Source organism: Passer montanus, unplaced genomic scaffold (genome assembly GCF_014805655.1).
Source record: "Passer montanus isolate IOZ18808 unplaced genomic scaffold, ASM1480565v1 scaffold25, whole genome shotgun sequence".
NCBI classification, from domain to species: Eukaryota; Metazoa; Chordata; class Aves; order Passeriformes; family Passeridae; genus Passer; species Passer montanus.
This window is the reverse complement of record NW_024367149.1, coordinates 4,197,858-4,218,087: the sequence shown is the minus strand read 5'-3', so window position 1 is coordinate 4,218,087 and position 20,230 is coordinate 4,197,858. Positions and strand designations below refer to the sequence as shown.

Below are 20,230 nucleotides of genomic sequence, written 5' to 3'. Positions count from 1 at the left end.
TCTCACACTTGCATCAGCAAATGCAATATTTTGCATTTTTGTGTTTTAGATGCAACGCTGACCCGGCTTGAACCCTAAATCAGTGTAAGGAGCTTGGTGCATCCACATTAGGGCCCTTGTATCCCCTTTCCATGTTCCTTTCACCTCTCCTTTCCCCAAAAAAGTCAACGTTTAAACTACATCAGGTGATGCCCTGCAGGTACCACCTGCCCCATGGCAGCAAGCTGGAGTGCAGGAGTGGCTCCACCTCAAGTACTGCTCTCTATAGGACCTGGCCACCTGGAGAAAGGGTTTCTTCTCCTCCACCATCTCAGCCCACCAGACTGCCTCTTCACACACCTCTGCAGACCATGCCATGGGGACAGCAGGACGTGGCAGTGAGCAGTTAGGATGTTCTTGTGGCCTCTGAAGGTGTCAGGCACTGCACACGGGTCAGGAGAAGGCTGCAGGAGGGAGGGCAGCACTGCATACATTCTCAGACACTCCTCAGGATGTGGGCTTTTCCAGTCTGACAAGACAAAAGCCTTCTGCTTTCAACCCCAGACCACGGCTGCCTCCCCAAATGATGCCAGAGGGCCACCCTGTAGCCACGTCCCAGCGTGTAACAGGGGATGATAGTTTATAATCTCATTTTCTGGGCTGGCTGCCCTTCTGGTGCCCCTCATGCTCCATGTAAATCATCTGGAGGCTGATTTTTTTGGCTTGCAGGGCTCTTCTTTCCTTGTCTGCTTCTAAAGGGCTCCTGGCTCGGCACAGTCCTTGTCAGTGAAGACAGTACCAGGACAGTCCCACCAGAAAAACTTCAGTTCAGTCTTTCTTGGACAAAATGCTGCAGCCAGGGCCAGGCTCCCCTCCACATGCAGCTCCAGCAGACTGGGGTGGCTCTGGCATGCTCATGTCTCCTGTTCAATGTGTATGCACTTCCCAATCCAGCAGCATCTCTTCCTGAATCAGGGTTGTCCCACTCCTTTTTGCTTCACCTGATGCACTTAAAAAGGCAGTTCAGCAGAGCCCTCAGTGGATTTCAGTTATTTTTATGATATTGTTCCTATCTACTCATGTTGTGTCGAGCTACAGACCTGGTGGCAAGTTTGCCACCACCACCAGCCTTTGCAGCTAATGAAAAATAACCTGTTTTTTATCTGCAGAAAATAGCATTGCCTGGGTCCTGCCATGGGAAACTATTTAATGGCACTCCAAGAAAAAACTCCTTCCCTGTCTGTAGGGTTGTGTAAGTGTCCTTCCAGCTGTTATCTTGCTGCATTGCTCAACTTGCAAAGCAGAGCCACAAAATGTCCCATTTCTAGGCAGGGAGGTAGAGAAGGGAAACTCTGGGGAAGTTTCCCTTCTCTGGGAAGGGCTTTCCCTTCTCCACTTGTTTGTAGAGCCAGCACTAGCAGAGATCAGTGCAGATCACAGGTGGAGCTGGAAGGGAGGCCCCCAAAGGACATGCCAGAGTGATCTGGCACACTGAAGAGCTGCCCACTTGCTGTGGGACTGGAGCAAAAGCCATGGGAGAACTTTTTCCACCCTGTGCTTTTTCTGCCCACGCAGCTGCGAGCAGAGTTAAGGGGACAAGTGGGGATGGAGCATCCCTGTGGCACAGACCAGGAAGAGCCTTCATCCTGCAAAGGGGAAGATTTTCAGCCTGAATAAATGCAAAGCCCCCTATTCTGCCTGGCACAGTAGGTTTCCCTGAGACTCAGCCCATGCCTTACCGAAGGACCTCTTCCAATCCGCGAGCCGACAGATCCCAGAGCAGAAGGGAGGACTGTTTGTTTAGACCTATGTGGGTTAGGCAGCTCAGACTTTATTCTTGCACTTTGATAGGTTCCTAAATGAAAATCCAATAATATTTTAAGCAGAACGAGTTCCCATGAAAGTCATTTCTAAATCTCCCGGCTCATCCTACCTGTCGGCTGGATTCTCCATCCCCACTGGCCTGAGCCCGGTGTAACTGCTGTCCCTCTGCCAGCACTTTACTCCAGGGGCTGAGTCCGGCCCTGCCGCAGAGAGCAGCGCTGCTGCTGCCTTTAATGAACATGTAAATAGACAGGAGGCTTCCGAGCAGAGTCACCCTGCAGTCAGGAAGTTCTCCAAAGCAGCTCGGGAGAAATAATACTTTATTCCTGGCGGTGCAAATAACTGATAGGGACTGGCTAAGAAGGGTTCATGCAAATACTCCTGAATTAAGCTCCGTCTGAAGTTAGAAAGGAAAGATGATAAACACACCCGGCTTTAAAACTGCAAAATATGCTTTGCAGGCATGAAACCGGGGGAGTAACAAAAGTATCTGACATCACATTTAACAGCAAAGCATTTCTTATTCTCAGGGATGCAGTTACCTAAACTAGAGTCCCACTAAAGAGTCCTACCTATTATTTACATTTCTAAATCTTAAAACCATTAACAAAAGCCACTTAATTCAATTACTTTCCCTGAGCACTGATGTTATTACATTATTGTCACGAAGGCGAGTTTTGGCTCTGATTTTCTCTCTTTTTTTCCTTTCTTTAAATTCATTCCTCTTTTCTCCACGCCGAGTGGCTCCCCACCACCTCCCCATCTTTCTCTCCCCCGATGTCATTGTGTAGAACTAATGGGGTAAACTGAAATGGTATCTGTCCTCATTGACAGGTTTATGAGAATTTAATAAAGCGTGGCGCGGATAAAATGAGATATTACAAGGCCACACAAAGCTGATTGACTTCTCCACGTCAGCATTTTTATTTGGTTATTTATTTATTTATTTATTTATTTTCAGTGCAGGGGTGATCTCACCAGTCCTTTGGTGGTGCTGGCCCAGGAAGGATGAGAGGGGGAGATGCAGGCAATGGGAGGGGCTGATCAACCCATTGAGGTGTTTGCTGTGCCCACGATGCTTTGTGGCTTTCCAAAGGCTCTGGGAAGATGCTAGGGCAGGAGTCACCAAGGGCCTCCCCAGAACTGCCCTGCACATTTCTGCCCCTCGAGCCTCCACAGTGATGGGTTGAACTCACCAAAATCAGCTTGGCATTGCAGGGCTCCCCAGCACTGCTCCATCAGGGGCTGAGCCAGGGACCGGCTGCTGGTTGTACAGAGACTGGCAGGGACGGGGCAGGGGGTGCACTCCTGTTGTGCACTGAGTGTCCCTGCAGAGGTGACATCTGTGGTGATGCTCAATGGACCTGCACAGACCACCTGAGGACCTGCCTCAGACCACAGGGATGTTTGATCAACACAGAGCAATCCCAGCCTGCAATAGGGCTCAGGAGGTCAGCACGAAGATGCCACCAACCACATCCCTCCAGGCATGGTCTTTCCCCTTGCCTCAGTTTCCCCTCCTTCCCTGTGCCTGTCTTGCTTGTGTAAATGTAAATTGCAGATCAGCTGAGGGGCTGAGATGAAACCTTCTCCCTGGGAAAATCTGTGTGTGTATCTAAAGTGTGCTAGCTTCCATCCCAGGGCAAAGAGGGAGAGCAGGAAATCTGGGCTGTGCTGTAACTGGCTGCATGTCTCCCTCTCCTGGCCTGTTCAGAAAGTAGGGATCTCGAAAAGAAGAGAAAGAGAGAAAGAGGGAAAGGGAAAGGGAAAGGGAAAGGGAAAGGGAAAGGGAAAGGGAAAGGAAAAATGGAATGGAAACGGAAAAGGAAACAGAAGAGGAAGAGGGACAGAAAGAAGAAAGGAGAAAAGGAAAAGGAAAATTAAAAGGAAAATGAAGAGGAAGAGGGAAATTAAAGAGGAAGGAAAAAAGGAAGAGGAAAAGGCAAAACAAAAAAAGGAAACCTCAGTGTGTGTATAATTTTTTGCCAGGCAAGCAAACCCACAATGCCAGTGGCCAAGGGGGTTTGGATTCAGCCCAGTCACTCAGGGCTCAGGACCCTGCTATGACTCAGGACCCCATTTGAATCCAGACTCCACACTACAGAATAACATCACTTCTGGGGAAGACAGCCAGGTTTACACATGGGGCAGCCCCTGTTAGCCTCAAAACCTGGGCCATGGGGCTTCAAACACAAAGAATATCAAGTGTTTCCCCTTCTCTGCAATGTGCATTCAGAGATGCTCCTGCTTATTCAATTCATTCCAATGTCAAGCACTGGAACAGGCTGCCCAGGGAAGTGGCTGTGTCACAAAAACTGAAGGCCCCTAAGAGATGTGCAGATGTGGCACTTGGGGATGTGGTTTAGTGGTGTACTTGGCAGTGCTGGGTTAAGTGACACCAGAGGTCTCTTCCAACCCAAATGATTCCGTGGTTCTCCTCTAAAGGGCAGGCAGCCTGCCAGACTTGAGGCACGGTCCTGGCCACAGCAACAAATCCTGGAAGCAGGAAAGCTGACAATTTGCAGGACCAGGTTCTGCTGGGATGCTCTCCTTAGCAAAAACAATGTGGTCCCAATGGATCAACAGCAGAACTTCCAGCACTTCATAAAAGCACTTAAAACCACCTGAAATCAAAGTGCTGCTCCCCACAAAAGCTCGGGCTGCCTCATCACCCAAACAGCCCGAAAAGGACTTTCTGCTTCGTACAGTACTCCAAGTTCAGAGCGTGTACCACAGGGTTTAGGGTGCAGAAGACTCTGTACAGGATTTCTGCCAGGCCAGCAGCTCAATCCTGCTCTCTGGTGGCTGCACCCGAAAGGCCAAATGCATCCAGCAGCGATTTCTCCTCGGTGCTGCAAGGAATGCTCACCTGGTGTTCCTCCAAACGCTCTTTGCCCTTTATTCATTTAGGTCAAGGTTGAGCTCGGAAGGCAGCTGTGTACAAGGAGAGGGAGGTTTTACATTCCCTGCTTGAGCAGAGGATGGGTCCATCACTGCAGGGGGCCCATGGGCTCTGTAGAGGGGCTGGAGCTATCACACTTCTTTTAAAAGCCCTTCCAAAGCCTTTGTATCATGGAAAGCATCCTGCTGCTCTGCAGGCACTGCCCAAAGTCCCTGCAACAGCTTTTCCTGCAATGCCCCAGCCTGTAAACATTCCCCCCCAGTGTCATGTCTCCCTTGAAGGGCCACAGAGTGGGGAGCAAGCTGGGGAGCATTTCTTCTGCATTTCTTCACCCCACCCCTGCTGAGACATGCCCATGCTCCCCACGAAAGGGCGGCACAATGGGCTGTCCCCAAGCACATGGCATCAGCAGATGTCCCTTGGGGACAACACCTCTGCCCTTCCCACCATCCCCATCAGTCTCCCAGGGCTGGGCAATGACTGCCTGTGACTCCAGGACTGGTTTTATCAATTGATCACACCATGAAGCAGCATCCTCCGAAGACTGGACTCATCCCTTGATATTCTGAGAAGCATTTAATCATCTTCTCCATACTGACTTCACCCTATAAAGTTTTAAATAGAGATTACCCCTACTCTTCACTCTGTAATTCACAATACAGAAAAAGGATGTGTAAAACTTGTCTCCCTGCTCACCAGCTTTGCTGCCCTGGCTCTGCTCCCCGCTGCCCGAGCTGCTCAGTGTATAAGTGTATGTAAATATGTGGCAGTACACACAACTCCCCCATCTCCTGCTCTCCTCCTCTGAGCAGACAGAGTAATTACAGTGCAGCAGTGCCAGCACGAGGCATTTCTGCTGATGAATGCACTCAATCTAAGCACAGTTTTATGTATCATTAATTCCTTTAGCGTTCAAAATATAACTTTTTTGATGGCAGATAATACTGTAATCACTCATGATTGCCAATAAAATTATCTTCATTGAGCTGTGTAAAACAACTACAGGAGTAAAACAACTACAGAAGTAAGTTTACTCACTTAAATTTTTTCCCCTTTTTTTAATTTTTTTTTTTAATACAAAGCTGTTTGACTCAGATCCCTGTAACACAGACACTGTTACAAGTCCCTACTCCCTCATTTATATACAAAGGAGCTTTTCAGAGACTGTTGCTTAGGGTGCCTTCAGCAATATCAGGGATCTCTCAAGGGGTCCCTTCCCACCCTATGGATCCCTCTGTTATGATCTCTTCAGCTTTTGCTTCAAGCTACCATGCAACAGCTTCTATGTAGAGAGTTTGTGCAAATTAAAGTTGCATGTGCAAGTCATGGTCCTCTCCCAGGGCAGCTCCTCCTCCACTCTGCTGGTGGAGAAAATGCACGAGCACTTCCTAATCTGCTTCAGAACAGAGTCCACAAGGCTGGCAACAAACCATGTGTTCAAACTGATTGTGGTAACTCACACACTCCAGCTTGAAGAAGATTTGGGAGCAACAGGCCCTCACACTGACAGAGCTCTGGGGAGCACGCAGTGAGGAGGACAAACACCTTTGTGACTACAAAGTGAACAATAAAAACATCACTGAGTGAACAACTTGGTTGAAACACACAGTTTTCTGGCATGGACAAAAGAAATCGCTCCCACGTGGCACTGCCTCTTGCCCAAGCTGCTGAACAACCTTGCAGGGGTTAAACTCCAGCTCCGAGTGGAGCTGCTTCACCTTCTTGCAGATCATGCTGACTAACTCCACTGGAGAGTCAGGAACCAACAAGGAGAGGAGAAATGAAGCAAGAAGCTGGCTGTTGTAATTGTAGCTTGGATCGTCTTCCAGAGAGCCAGATCCCAGGAAGCAGGTGACTGGCAATTGGAGGCAGGAGCAGATTGTTAATTTCTGGGAAACAGTCTAAAAGCATCAGGGTGAAATGGAAGAACAGAAGTGTAAAATTCCTGGGTGAATGGCAAACAATTTCTTATTTCCTCCTTGGAAATAAGAAAAGCAAATTAAATCAGCTGTGGGAGGCCAACAGGAGATGCTGCTTCCCTACAACACACGGATAAACCATGGATCTCCCTACTCCAGGATGCTGGGAGTGCCAGAAACAGATTGCTTCACACAAGAAAAATTTGTGAGCACACAGCTATTAGTCACTCCCACATAAACCCTGGCTAAAGGAGCCACAGCATTCCAGGATGCCAGGAGGCAGTGCTAAGGGAAAACACCGCTGTGTGTTTACCATGCTCTGGTGTCAGGTGAACAGGAACTAGCTGGTCCTTCAGCCCCAGCCAGTCTGGCTGACAGTGTGTGTTTTGTCACAGACAGAAGATGATGACAGCTTCGTGCTCCTCCTTTGGTAACTGCAGGGTTCCAGCACCTCGGGGGTGTGGTGGCACCCACCCAGTCACAGCTCTGTGGACACAGGGAGGTAAGTGAGCAATGGGGAAAGAAGCCTTCACAGATCCAGCAGATCCTTTCAGCCTCCCTTAGCCACAGGCTCCAGCCCTGCCAGGCACAGGAGGAGGAGCAGGAGATTCAAGCCAAGATTCAAGCCCCATTTGCAGTAGCATAGGGGCAGACCTATGGATATAACAGCAGAAGAGTGCTCATCTGGCAAGGAGACACCAGTGTCCCAAAGGGACATCCCTTGGCCCACAGGGCCAGCAGCTGGCCACCACCCCAGGCCATGGGGAACAAGACCAGACCCATTTTACCTCACTCAGCCAGTCCCAGGCACATTGTCCTGGGCAGGGCATCACCAGCCACCACCTGTACACACCAGAGCTCCCCGTCCTCTGCCCCTCTGCCCTCCACATCTCTGCTGGCAGCTGGGGCACAGCTGCACCTGCTGTGTTTTGGGATTCCCCATGCCCTGAGTCACCCTCCTGGACCTGGCTGGCCCCAGCAGAGACCCAAGCCATACCACTGCCCTGACTGATGTTTCAACCCCACTTATTCACCCCCACACACTTCTCCAGGAAAGGGGAGGAGAGTCTCCAGCAGCAGCTCCTGGAGGCGCAGCTTCTCCAGGCATAACTCTCCTAATTTGTTTTCTTCCCTTTCACAAACTCAACTGCAGAAGTTGAAAATTGTTCCTCCATGAGAGATTTTAAGTAGGACTTAAATTAAGGGGAAGAAGGCTGGAGAAGTAATTTTGTCTTCCACAAGAACTAGTTTTAATTTCTAATTCTCCAAAGTCCCCCACGTTTCTTGTTCTCATCTTGTGCGAGACCTCAGTGCACATGGTTTTACAACCTGCCAGGGAGCAGCCCTGTTTTGACATTGTGCTGTCATGGGGTGAGATCAGTGCAGGAGACTGGAGCCTCCAGAGTGAGAAAGAAGGAAAGGGGAGATAGGGATCATCACGTGCTCTGCCAGCCTTGAACTGATTACATCCTCCTGATTCATGGGAAGGGCACTCCTGCCAACCCATTTCTTGTGAGCCAACTTCAGTGCCCTTGGGAGTTTGCAATCCTGTATAACTCTCTGAGCCACATAATCTCAAAAAGGGCAGGGAGAAGGAAGGAAAAAAAAGAAGTTAAAGGAAAAAAAAACTGCTGGGAAAACTGCTGTTCTTGCATGTGATTTCCTTGACGCAGAAAACAGGCAGCTGCATATTCTCAGAGCAAGAAGACATGGAGTTCATGAGGACTGAGCATTTTTGAGGCTTCAAAACCCTTCAACAAAGAGCCCCAGGACATGGCGTATGTGCAGCACACCCCAGGACACTGTAGATGCACAGCACAGCAGCTCTCTCCAAGGGTGCCAGGCTCAGGCACGAGTGGTTCAGGTGCTTCCAGAGGAGCCCTGAGATCCTGAAGACAAAGAAATAAAGCCAGTGGCCTGAGCAATAATGCCAGGAAAATCAAGTCTGGGTGCATCTAGCTCCATCACATTTTCTGGCTCAGCATCTGCCCAGGGGTGGCTTGGGAACATTTCATCCTGCTGGGAAGTGAAAAAGCTTCTTCCCAACAGCTTTTCACAATCCTACAGGCAGTATCTAAACTGGGCAGCTTGAAATATTTTCTGAAATATTTTTGGAAGTCGTGGAGGGTTTGTTTTTTTTTGTTTTATTTTTTTTTTTAAGGACAGACCCCTTGTGGGGCTGGTGATGAAGAAATTCTTTTGGAGTTTCCCTCCACACGGAGTGCAAGGCCGCAGGCAGGGATGCCAGCCAGCGCTGCTCGAAGCCGCGGCGCTTTGCACAGCACGGGCACGCCCGTGCCCTGCCAGTGACAAGGGAACTCCGCCGGGCACAGCCCGCCACATTCACTGCTTCTTTTTCCCACACAGCCACTTGGCTCCAGCAACGCAGGAGAGCCGGGTGCCTTTGGGGCTCCCCTCGAGCTGCCAAGCCAACACTGTTCCCAGAGGGGCTGAAAAATTACGGCGAGACCAAAACCTCCCTGGGCGAACGGAAAACCCCACCAACCTTATCAGACAGAGGCCGCCCAGCACAGGGAGGAGCGAGCTGTCATCCCGCAGCCCTTCCCGCTGCCCAGCCTCCCCCTCCCCGCCCGCAGCCAGCCGCTCTAATCCCTGTCCAGCCCGGAATCCCGCCCGGGTTTTGGCTCGCTCTCGGCACGGGCGGGTGCCCTTGGCCGGCCGGGCGGGGCGGAGCGGCTGCGGCGCTGGGTGCGCTGCCGCCGGTGCGGTGCCGGTGCGGTGCCGGTGCCGGTGCCGGTGCCGGTGTCGGTGCCGCGCCATGCGGGTGCCGCTGCCCGCCCTGCTGGGCGGCTCGGCGCTGCTGCTGCTGCTGCTGCGATGGCGGCGGCGCCGGGCGCTCTGGAGGAAGGTGGCGGAGGCGCAGGAGCGGCAGGAGCTCAGCCTGGTGCGGATGGAGGCGGCGGCGCGGCGCTTTCGGGAGCAGGTGAGCCCCCGCCGCATCCCCCGGGGGGCTGCGCGCCTGGGCCCCCGCTCCGTGCCCGCCCGGCTGCCCGCCCGCCTGTCAGGTGCTCTCCCGGCTCCTTATATGGACCCACGGGGATTAAGTGTTGTTATTATTTTCGCTTTCTAAGTCAGTGTGGGTGTGTAGCCCTCAGCATCGCGGCGATCACCGCTGTGGCGGGGATGGGGAGCGGGGGATAACGCGTTATCCCGATTGCTGTCACGGGCGGCGAGGAGGGGAAAATCCCTGTGTGAAAGCTCGCCGTGGCCGTGGCGGGAGGCTCAGGCTGGCTGAGGAGGCAGCAGGAAGAGGCGACAGGCGATGTGTTATCAGCAGAGAGGCCAAAGTGCAGCCGCAGCTGCAGGGATGCGATGGTGCCCGCGCTCCCGGCCTCGGGCTGGAGCAAACTCGCTCAGGTTCAGAGTCCAGCTAGGAAGCGTGAGGTTTACTACGTTTTTCATGATGTTTGGTAGGTGGTGAAAAACCTCTGCTGACCCAAAAATTACCAGTCCAGGGGATCCCTGGTTTTGCAATTCTATGTGCAAATATCTTACAGTGCCAGGAGAAGAACTGGCTCTGGTTCTGGTTTCATTCCTTGATGGAACCATTTGTATAACCATGACGCCAACTCCCACTATAATTCAGCAAGAGCATTGCACTAAGCCCCCAGGCCTGGCCATGACCTGTCTGAACAAGGCTGTGTGAATGGCTTTATTTTAATTAGTAGGTGCTTGGTGTGACTGGTCTGAACAGGAAGAAAGGCTGAGAAAGCCGGGGCTAATATTGGCCCTGGGGGTTTCACACCGTGCTCACAGGTGCCAGGTAGAGCAGGATGTGGTCTTGAGGCAGATACCACCTTCAGTGACTAAACGGCAGATATTTTTGGGGTGAGTTACACCAAGGAGAGAGGAGGAACCCATCAGCTGAAGTAGAAGTGTGACATTGCCTGTTCCGCCTTTCCCGTAGCATCCTTCTGTGAACGTGGTCTCCGTCCTCTCTCTGCCTCTGCCAGAGCTCTCCAGGAAGCTCCGAGATGGCTCCCTGCCTCTGGACCATGTCTTCTATGCCTACGTGGGCAAGGTGAGGAGCAAGGGCAGCAGGGCAGCATCTCACCCACGGTGGGGCTGGCTTCTTTTGGGAGGAGCACAACACAAGGCTCAAACCTGGCTCAAATGCTGCTGAGCTGTCACTGCTCACTGGGTAGTGGTGGGCCCTTCTGTGGATTTCTGTGAGTGGTTAGAGAGCTGGGCATCTGCCTGACATAGCTCTCAGCTTGGTTTGGAGGAAAAATGAGCAGCAAGCAGCATCTGCAGAGCCATTCCTTCCCGGGAGAGCCCACACCTTCCCTAGGGCAGCTATACCTGTAGGGAAGTGGCAGAGTGCTGCTGTTGTCTCCCCTCCATCTCCAAATGGGTTGTTGAACCTCAAAAAGTCAGTTTTCATGTCCATTCTCTACTTTTGCCCTAATGTTCTGATCACTTCCTGGGCTCCCTCTTAGGGACTATCATTTATGCCATCCCAGAAGCTCAAACAGGAGAACAGTCTGTGGTATTCATCTGAGCTGAGTGCCTCCCTTTAGCACACACAGCCTGGTACTATGGCCCCACTGTGTCCATCTTGGAGTTTGGCTTGAAAAGTAGCAGCAAGGGCTGCCCTGACACCAGCTGTGCAGATGGGGAAGAGAAAAAGGCAGGTGTCCTTTGCAGAACAGAGCTCTTTGTGCAGCACCTTGGGCTGTGACTCACCTGTTGGCTTGTCCTGCTTTCCCCAAGGCCCTCCAAATTGCCACAGAAACCAACTGCATCACAGAGTTTCTGCAGGAAAGCGAGACCCAGCTCCGCAAAGCCAAGCTGATGGAGAAGCAAGGTCTGCTCTATGGGGTGCCTGTCAGCATCAAAGACTCCATCGACTGCCAGGTACCACCAGCACAATTCCGCATGTACCCCAAAATCCCTGTGGGTTGAAGGTTGGGGAGGGGGGAGCTTTGACCTCAGCACCTGGCTTGACTTTGTCATAGCTGATGTGGAATGGGCTACCTGGACAGGGGAGGGGCTTTGCTGCCTGTCTCCCATGTGAGTCAACAGAGAAGTGTGGTCAGGTTTGCCATCAGCACCCCTTTAAACATGTGTGTGGTGGGTGAGTTGCTGGAGGTGCATGTATGCACTCAAATTTGTAGATAAAAGTATGGGGACAGGGAGAATTGCAGTCCTCCAACTGGAAACCTCATTGTCCTCTGTTCCCAGGGTCATGACTCCACACTGGGGTTCATAAAAAACCTCAATAAACCCGCAGCAGAGGACAGCGTGGTGGTGCAGGTGCTCAAGAGACAGGGGGCAATTCCATTTGTCAAAACCAATGTTCCCCAGTCCCTCATCAGGTAGGTGGGTGCTCCATTCCCTCAGCATAGCAGCAGTGCTCTCTTCCTCCTCTCAAGGGAGGGTTTCTATCTGGTCTCGTTCTCATTTCCCACTTCTTTTTATATAACAGCACCTGGTCTCCATTCTTTGTGTCTATAAATTTCACTTTAAAAAGTAAACACATTTACACTGAGGATAAAAATTATCTCTAGTTCCACATGAAATCAAGAAGCAGAAGAGGAGGAGGAGAGGAGAGAAACTGTTTTTATCTTTCTTAAAATTAACTTCTCAGAGATGACCCTATTAACTCTAAAATGCAAACACATATTCATGGAAGGGGAAGCTAGTTAAGCTAATGGCCTTAAATTATTATGCCCCCAAACCTCCTGCTCTATCTGGCAAGACCACTCTTGGTGTCATTGATATGTGGTGTGCTCAGGTGTGCTCTGCTGGACAGCCATCCTTCTATTGTCCTGTATCCTGCCAAGTGAGCTCTGGCAAAGCTCCTCTGTGGGCCAGCATTGCCCAAGCCCTGTGAAATGCCTTCCTTAAGGTGATGTGGTAATGGCTGGCCACAGTTCAAAAAAGCCACACAAAGAGGTTGCCCCAGTGATTATCAGACTTTGCACCACTTTCTGGGGAAGTCCAGTGTCAAATATCTCTGCAGTTGGCACTTGGCCTGTGCTCAAGCAGGGGCTCAGCTTTGGGTGACCTGTGGCACTGCACTACCTGAACAGGAAGACTTTCCAGGAGGGTTGCTGTATTTGTGCTGCCAGAGGTTCTCTCTGGGGTAGGTTTAATGTCAGTGAAATAATCTGTCAGTGAATTCATGTCCTGGGACCACCAGGAAAAGGCTCATGGTCTTCACAACCACAGTAAATTATGTCAGTGTAACAACTAGTGAATTACCTGATTGTCTTTTCAAGGTCTTTTAGTGGTGACTGGACTCCACAGCAGCAGATACCTGAATTCCTCATTTGCAATCTGTCTCTCTGGTGATGGACTCCACAGCAGCAGATACCTGAATTCCTCATTTGCAATATCTCTCTCTTTCTCTCTTCAGCTATGACTGCAAGAACTTAATCTTTGGTCAGACCCGCAACCCTCTGATGTACACCAGAACCCCCGGAGGCTCCTCTGGTGGAGAAGGAGCACTTGTGGGAGGTGGTGGGTCCATCTTGGGCATTGGGACAGATGTAGGAGGGAGCCTGCGTTTTCCTGCTGCCTTCTGTGGGATCTGTGCAATCAAACCCACAGGGAAGAGAATCAGGTACTGTGAGAAATGCAGCGACGTCTCTGGGTGACACCCACTCTACCAACCACTCTGCTGGGATGCTCCTGCTCCTGTGGGCAAGGGGAACTTGGGAAGAGCTCATTTATCCCTCCTGCCTGGGCAATATCTATATGGAGGGAAGCATTGGTTCCCCCAGAATGGAAGTGGGGGAGCCTCTTCATCTGCCTGCTGAGGGGATGGTTCTTCCTGGCTGACATGGCCTAAATCACTTAGGCCTAGACTTTGTCTTTTGAGCTTTCTCTTGGCCCTTCCTTCAGCCAACCTTCACATCTGCAATTTTAATTAATACTTGCATCTGCTTAAAGCCTTTCCCTTCAATGAAAACTACTCAGCTGCTGTATTTTGTGTGTCTCTTTTCTTTACAGCAAAAGAGGAGTAATGGCTGGCGTCGTTGGGCAGAAGGCAGGTAGGAGTTGATGTCTGTCCCCCAGCAGCACGGCAGGGGTGAGAAAGACCCTCTGGTTATGGGGGACTTTCTCCATCACCTTTAGAGAGAAGCAGGTTCCCTTTCATGGATTTCTTTTTTAACATGAGCTGAGAGGAGCTGTTTGTGTAGCATAAACCACAATACAACCTGTTACCCACAGGGTGTGGCCTTGTCTGTCACTGCTTCATGAGGGTGGGATTAGCAGCCAAAGGGAGTGTCTGATGTTGTCCTCCTGTCATGATTGACAAAGCTTTTTGTTTATTTCAAGTCATGAAATGGAGATGTCAGGGTACATATTAATGGATAGCAACTCAGTCCATAATGATGGACCTGTGGGTGGGAAGACACTTGTGGGCATCCCCTGCCCAATTCTTAAAGAGAAACTGTTGCCAACACTAGATTGAGACAAAACAGTGCCAAGAGGTCCTAGTTCTGCAGAGCATGCCCTTGGAAGACCCTCAGCCATGAATGCTCTCTTGTGGTCTCTTCCAGTGGCTGCAGCAGTGGGACCACTGGCAAAAGATGTGGAGAGCCTGGCGCTGTGCCTGCGGGCGCTCCTGAGCGAGGACATGTTCAGCCTGGACAGCACAGTGCCACCCCTCCCCTTCAATGAAGAGGTACAGAGCCTCCAAAGGGCCAGACACCTCTGGGGAGAGCTGCAGCCCGAAAACACCTGACCCACGGGTGGGCACCTGGGCACAGCCGAGTGCTGCTTTCCAGGCTCACCCCGTGGCGTGGGTGTGCTGCTGGCTCCCCTGGCACCTTCCAGCCAGCACCTCCCTCTCCCTGCAGGTGTATTCCAGCACAAAACCCCTCCGCATAGGCTACTATGAAACCGATTTCTTCACCATGCCCAGCCCGGCCATGCGACGCGCCGTCCGCGAGACCAAGCAGCTCCTGGAGGAGGCTGGCCACACGGTAGGGGCTGCTTGGAGAGGGGGACAAGCCCAGCCCGTGTCCCTTGACTCAGCAGTTATTGTTCAAAGGGAAAATGTTGTTTCCAGGGAAGGATGGAGGTTTTCCTGTGGGCTTGTCAGGAAATCCTCAGCTCAGCACAGCCCGCTTCAAGCCCTCAGTGGCTTCTCCCAAACAGTGCCTGTGCCACTGATACCCTCCTCCATTGTCCCTCCAGCTGGTGCCCTTTGAACTCACAAATGTGGACTACGTGATGTTTAACTACTGTGTCAGGGGAATGTTCGCAGATGGAGGCAGCTCCTTTGTCAGGAAATTGTAAGTGTGGCCTGGAGTGGTTTGGTGGGATTGGTGCCTGCCTATAACAATGCTCCCTAGGGTCTGGCTGGACTCGGGATACAGGTAGCAGATCTGGATGTGGATGTAGGTAGTGATTCAGCTGTACCTTGGATCTCTTTGGGATTGTTACCAGCCTTGGAAGGGGGCTGGGAGCTGATATCCTGTAAATGATGTGAGAATCAAGTGCTGCCCAACAGAATGGAGCAAACCTCTTTTTTTCACTTAGATAGGCTGTTCAGAGGGGTTGGCCTGGGAAAAGCTGATCTGCTGTGATTGCTTTCTACCACTGCTCAGCTAAACCCCCCTTCTCCCTTTCAGCAAAGGAGAGATAGAGAAAGGCGGCACGAGGCTGTTCTTCTGGCTGGCAAAGGCACCACACTGGCTGAAAACTCTCCTCTCCTGGATTTCCAAACCTTTCGTAAGGCCCATTTCTTTCTAGTGTAGACAGAGTTAAGCTGTATGTGAATAACTTGTCTCCCATTGCAGTAAGGCTTTCTCATAGAGAAGTCTCTAGGCATTATTACCTGGCTGTGGCCAGACACATCTCCAAACTGGAGTGATGCTATTTCTGTTCCTTTTCTCCCCACTTTGGGGAAAATCTGGCCTGAGAAAACACTGAGGAAACAGCTTCTGTTTGTGACTGAGCTGTCTCAGAGGAGAGAGCTGGGATTTTTATTTTTTTTTCATTTTCTCCTGCTCAGGTGCCTCGATTTTCAAGTATCATAAGAAGTATGAAAGAAAAGTGAGTAAATCTGAGCCTGAGCAAATCTGTGAAGATTTGTTTTGCAGCAGTGTTTGCTACATTATTGATACTGCTGCAGCTGCGTGTGTCTGAGAGAATGCAAGGCAGAAAATGCAAGGGTGGGAGCAAACAGAGCAATTTGTGTCAACACCATAACCCTGCTGGGTTTGGAAAACTGTTTGGAAATTGAGGGTGGGAATGAGAGCAGGGTCATAGCCTTTGCTTAGGAAGAGGATGAAGCCTGTGGGAATGAAATACAGTGTTGGCTTCAGCACTGGTTAATGCATCCATCATGCCAAGAGGAGGGGATGCCATAGGCAGAAAGAAGGTGTGCACAAGGAAGAATGCCTTTCATTGGATTTGTTTCCTTTTACAGCACAGTGGATGAAGTCTGGAGCCTTCATCATGAAATCGAGGTAAAGTATTAAAGTTTGGGGTTAAATAGTTTGTGTTTGACTTCTCTTTGGGAAGAGGCAGATTCAGCACTCACCAAGGTTAGGAGATGATCAGGTCTCTGGTGATGTAAGATGGGAACACGTCACGCCTCAACAGACCTCACCTGGATGTGCAAGTTCTCAGCACATTTAAAGATTAGGACAACATGTAGGCAAGTTCATGATGCCAGATCACACCTGAATTTTTGACACCTGCATGTAAAAATGTACATCATCAGACATGCCTTTATTTCCCTTCTGGTTTTCCAAAAACAAAAGCTCATGTCCCAGGTCACCGCGTGCCTGTGCACTCAGTCTTTGCCCACCTCCAGTTTATCAGGAAGAGGGTGCTTTGTGAGCTGGGAGGAATATTGTCCAGGCAGCCAAGCATTGCTGGATTTTAGCAGGATCAGGCCTGATGTAGCCTGTTTGCTGCTCCAGAGAAGAGCCAAGAGCCCAGCTGGATGCCCAGGGACAGCCTCAGCCAACAGCTGTGGGACAGTACACCCGCCCCACTGACCACCAGCACATTTCCTCCTCAGGACTTTTGCCACCAGTTCACTGCCCAGTGGAAGAAGCTGAATCTGGATGTCATGCTGTGCCCCATGCTGGGCCCGGCTCTCGGCATCGGCTACCCCCCGAAGCTCTCAGGTAGGGCACCCACAGGGACCTTTGTTGTGGTGCTGGCCAGCCTTCCTGCCTCCCTCACATCCCCAGGGTGCTGGCCAGCAGCAGGAAGAGCCCAGCTCTTGGGACAGCTGCTGCCCAGCCCACGGGGTGCACCTGGAACAACCCCCGAGGCAGTGGGAGCCGAAGGGCCGATCCCCATCCCTCAGCCCCTGAGCTCCCAGAAGGAGTGCCCCATTAGCTGGGATCCTGCATACAGAGGGGTGAAGGCTCTCCCTGTGCAGGCTGGCACTGGAAACTCCCCCTCTCCCCCAGTGGCAGTCAGCTACACCATGCTCTACAACGCCTTGGACTTCCCCGCTGGCGTTGTCCCTGTCACACTGGTGACGGACGAGGACGAGGAGCAGCTGAAGGGCTACAAGGGATACTACCAGGACTGGTGGGACCGGACCCTGGCGAAGGTGAGCGGTGCCAGGTTCTCCAGGGGCACGAGCTCCCCCATGCCTTGCTCTGGACAGCCCCAAGCCTCTCCCTCTCTGTGTGCCCAGGCTTTCCATGGCAGTGTGGGGATGCCCGTGGCCGTGCAGTGCGTGGCCCTGCCGTGGCAGGAGGAGCTGTGCCTGCGCTTCATGAAGGAGGTGGAGACCCTCAGCCTGAAGAAGAACAGTTTCTTCTGAGGCCCTGGTGCTCAAGCAGAGCAGCACCCCAGCTAACAGCAGCGTGGGCCATCCTTTGGTGTGACCCAGAGGACTCTGGTTCCCCTCAGTGAGGATGCAGCGGTGGCTGGGCTGGCTGCTGGATTTGGGAGCAAGGGGAAAGCAAGGCGAGCTCTGATGAGTGGAGCTCTTCCAATCATTGTACTAACAAAGTGCTTTTTATTATCTGAGTTATGTCTGTTATTTCAAGTCTGTGTTTGTGTGTGGGGTTGGGGTGGATTTTAATCACCCCAGGGAAATACAAGAACGTGAGCTGTCTCTTACAAATGGGGAAACTGGGGCGCGGGAACTGGTTCTGTCTGAGATGCTCAGACTGCTACTGGGACTGCTGTAGGAACAGGGATTTTCCCCTCTGTTCTCAGCTCCCTGAGGATGAAATCTGGTGTTTTCCCTAGCACAGACCAGCAGTCAGAAGGGAAAGCTGAGCCTCCATTCAGACTCTGGCAAGCAGGGATGGAGCTGGCCCACTTCCCACAGGGCTGCTGGCACTCTGCACAGCATGAAGGAGAAATCATGGAATTGCAGAACAGTTTGTGTTGGAAGGGCCTTCAGAGATATCTCCTTCCAGTCCCCTTCCACGGGCATGGACACCTTCCAGTAGACCAGGTTGCTCAGAATCCCACCCAACCAGGTCTTCAACACTGCCAGGAATGAGGCATCCACACCTTCTCTGGCCAACCTGTGCCAGGGCCTCACCACCCCCAAGGAAAGAATTTCTTATATCTTACCTAAATCCACCCCCTTTCAGTTTGAAGCCTGTATTGAGCAGTGTGCCAAGGTCAGATGGACAGCAGACAGCCTGCCCTGCACATCTTCTCCCCCCACTGGGCCCATGCCAGGTTTTCCAGCAGGATTTTCCAGCCCCTGGCAGCCCCTGTCGCTGGGGTTGGCAGCACTGGCTGCTCCCTGCAGGTTTCCAAGGGTGTTCCAAAAGGAATAACACAATGCAAAATTGTTTTCCCAATGCAGGAATGCCAAAAGCAGATTGTAAAAAAGCTCTGGCAGGATTAATGTTTGGGTTTTTAATGTATTATCGTAGTTTAAACCATGCAAAAGCATGGAGTGTTTTCAAGGGCTTGGGATAGTGTTTATCACAGCCAAGGAGAAAGCAGCCCCCAAGGGTCCCCATTCTTTATCAGCAGGGTTAGGAGGGAGGGAGCTCCAGGCATCCCATGACTGAATGCTATGTAGAGCCAAGCCCAGAAGAGCCTGGGTGGGGTTACAGGTGCTTTCTTCAAACACAGAAAATGCTGGATGGGGTTATAAGTTTGTTTTAAAATTCAGCCCTGGAGGACTTGTCCCAGGAAAGGCAGTGCCACCTGCAGCCCTGCTCCCAGAGCCAAGCTCCACATCCTTGTTAGTTTAACCACTGGCATGGAGGTGGGCAGGGTGCAGGAGTCCAAACCATGAACCTGAACCTGTAATTATTCCTCACTGGAAGCCCTGAGCCTCCAGCAAGCCATGCCCGTGGCCATGGGACAGTGCACCAGGAGGGGCCGGAGCTGCTGGGTGGCTCTGGGGACTTGGGGCTGCCACAAGGGCCAGCTGCAGGCTGCTCCCAGCCCAGCCTGGGCAGCAAGAGGTTGGTGTGAGTGGCAGCAGTGAAGCACTGAAGGCTGGGATGGGGCAGTGAAGACCAGTCAGTGGGGAGAGGATGGTGACATGAGCTGTTTGCTCATTTTGCTGCCCGCCCTGTCCAAACAGGGAGGATCCTCCTCAGTTTTCCTGTCAGCAGTTTCTCTTCAAGGTCTCATGTCTTCCTCAAGCTTCCTCCATGCTGACAGAGGAGTAATCCCACAGGACATGTCTGTAGCAGGCAAGAAGGTAACATGATATAGCAGCACGACCACTGGCTTCAGTTCCCAAAGGAGACCCCTCCACAGAGAGCAGTGGTTACTCTGGACGCTCTCCCCTTACAAGCTGTGCTACCCTGCTGACTGGAGCAGAGCCAGCATCTCTGCCTTGTCTCTTGGCAATGAGCTCTCAGAGGCATCCCCTGCCCCTTCCCCGGGGGCTTGCAGGTGCTTGAGAACTGAGAGGAGATGAATTTTTTTCAGCCTCTCCTTTTGGCACTAAGCCACAGAACAGTCCTGTGCAGGGGAGCATCCATGGCAAGGGGCAGCTGGTAAGACTACATGGTCCAGCTCCTTTGCATTCTGCTGGCTGGAGGATGGTTTAGAAACAGGAGAGCAGACTCTGGATCCCTCAGAGGGGATTTCCAAAAGTGCTCACGGTCTGATTCAGGTTGCCAAAATGCTTTTCAAAGGGTCTTTTCTTGAAAATGATACAGAGCAGTCACTCCTTGAAGGCACTTTCAGAGAGCCCCTTCCACACTGCATTTCCAGAGTCACTGCTGCACCTTCATTCTCTTGGACCTCCTGAGCTCCCATCTCTCCACAGGGACACTTGGACTCCCTACATGAGGTTCCCCAGGACAAGCAGAATTGTGTTTTCCCAGGCTCAGAGGGCTGCAGGTGATGCTGCCTGAGGGATAGGGATGATGGCTGAGCACTTCTTTTTAATGTGCTTAAGTGTTCATTAATTACTCAGGGCTGCAGGTGATGCTGCCTGAGGGATAGGGATGATGGCTGAGCACTCTTGTTAATGGGCTTAAGTGTTCATTAATTACTACTTGTGGGTATAGCAGGGCCAGCCCAGAGCTGGGCTTTGCTGGCATTCAGCTCTGTGTGTAGCCAGGTACAGCCACAGCCACTGGCTGGGGAGACACAGCCTTGGGGACACCCCTGCCTTAGGGACACCCCCGGCTTGGGGAACCCCCCAGGCTGAGTAAGCTGA

At 51.8% G+C, this 20,230-nt stretch overlaps 1 protein-coding gene across 1 annotated transcript; it reads left to right on the top strand.

The window, feature by feature from the left end:
* The first annotated feature begins 9,333 nt into the window (after positions 1-9,333).
* FAAH (fatty acid amide hydrolase) lies at positions 9,334-17,604 on the top strand. Its single transcript, XM_039711754.1, has 15 exons — positions 9,334-9,568; positions 10,553-10,666; positions 11,359-11,502; positions 11,830-11,963; positions 13,007-13,213; positions 13,603-13,643; positions 14,157-14,281; positions 14,457-14,582; positions 14,797-14,894; positions 15,234-15,333; positions 15,617-15,657; positions 16,034-16,073; positions 16,634-16,742; positions 17,034-17,179; positions 17,267-17,604. The coding sequence occupies exons 1-15, from the start codon at positions 9,404-9,406 to the stop codon at positions 17,393-17,395; spliced, it is 1,719 nt and encodes a 572-aa protein (XP_039567688.1). The 5' UTR covers positions 9,334-9,403; the 3' UTR covers positions 17,396-17,604.
* The last annotated feature ends 2,626 nt before the right edge of the window (positions 17,605-20,230 follow it).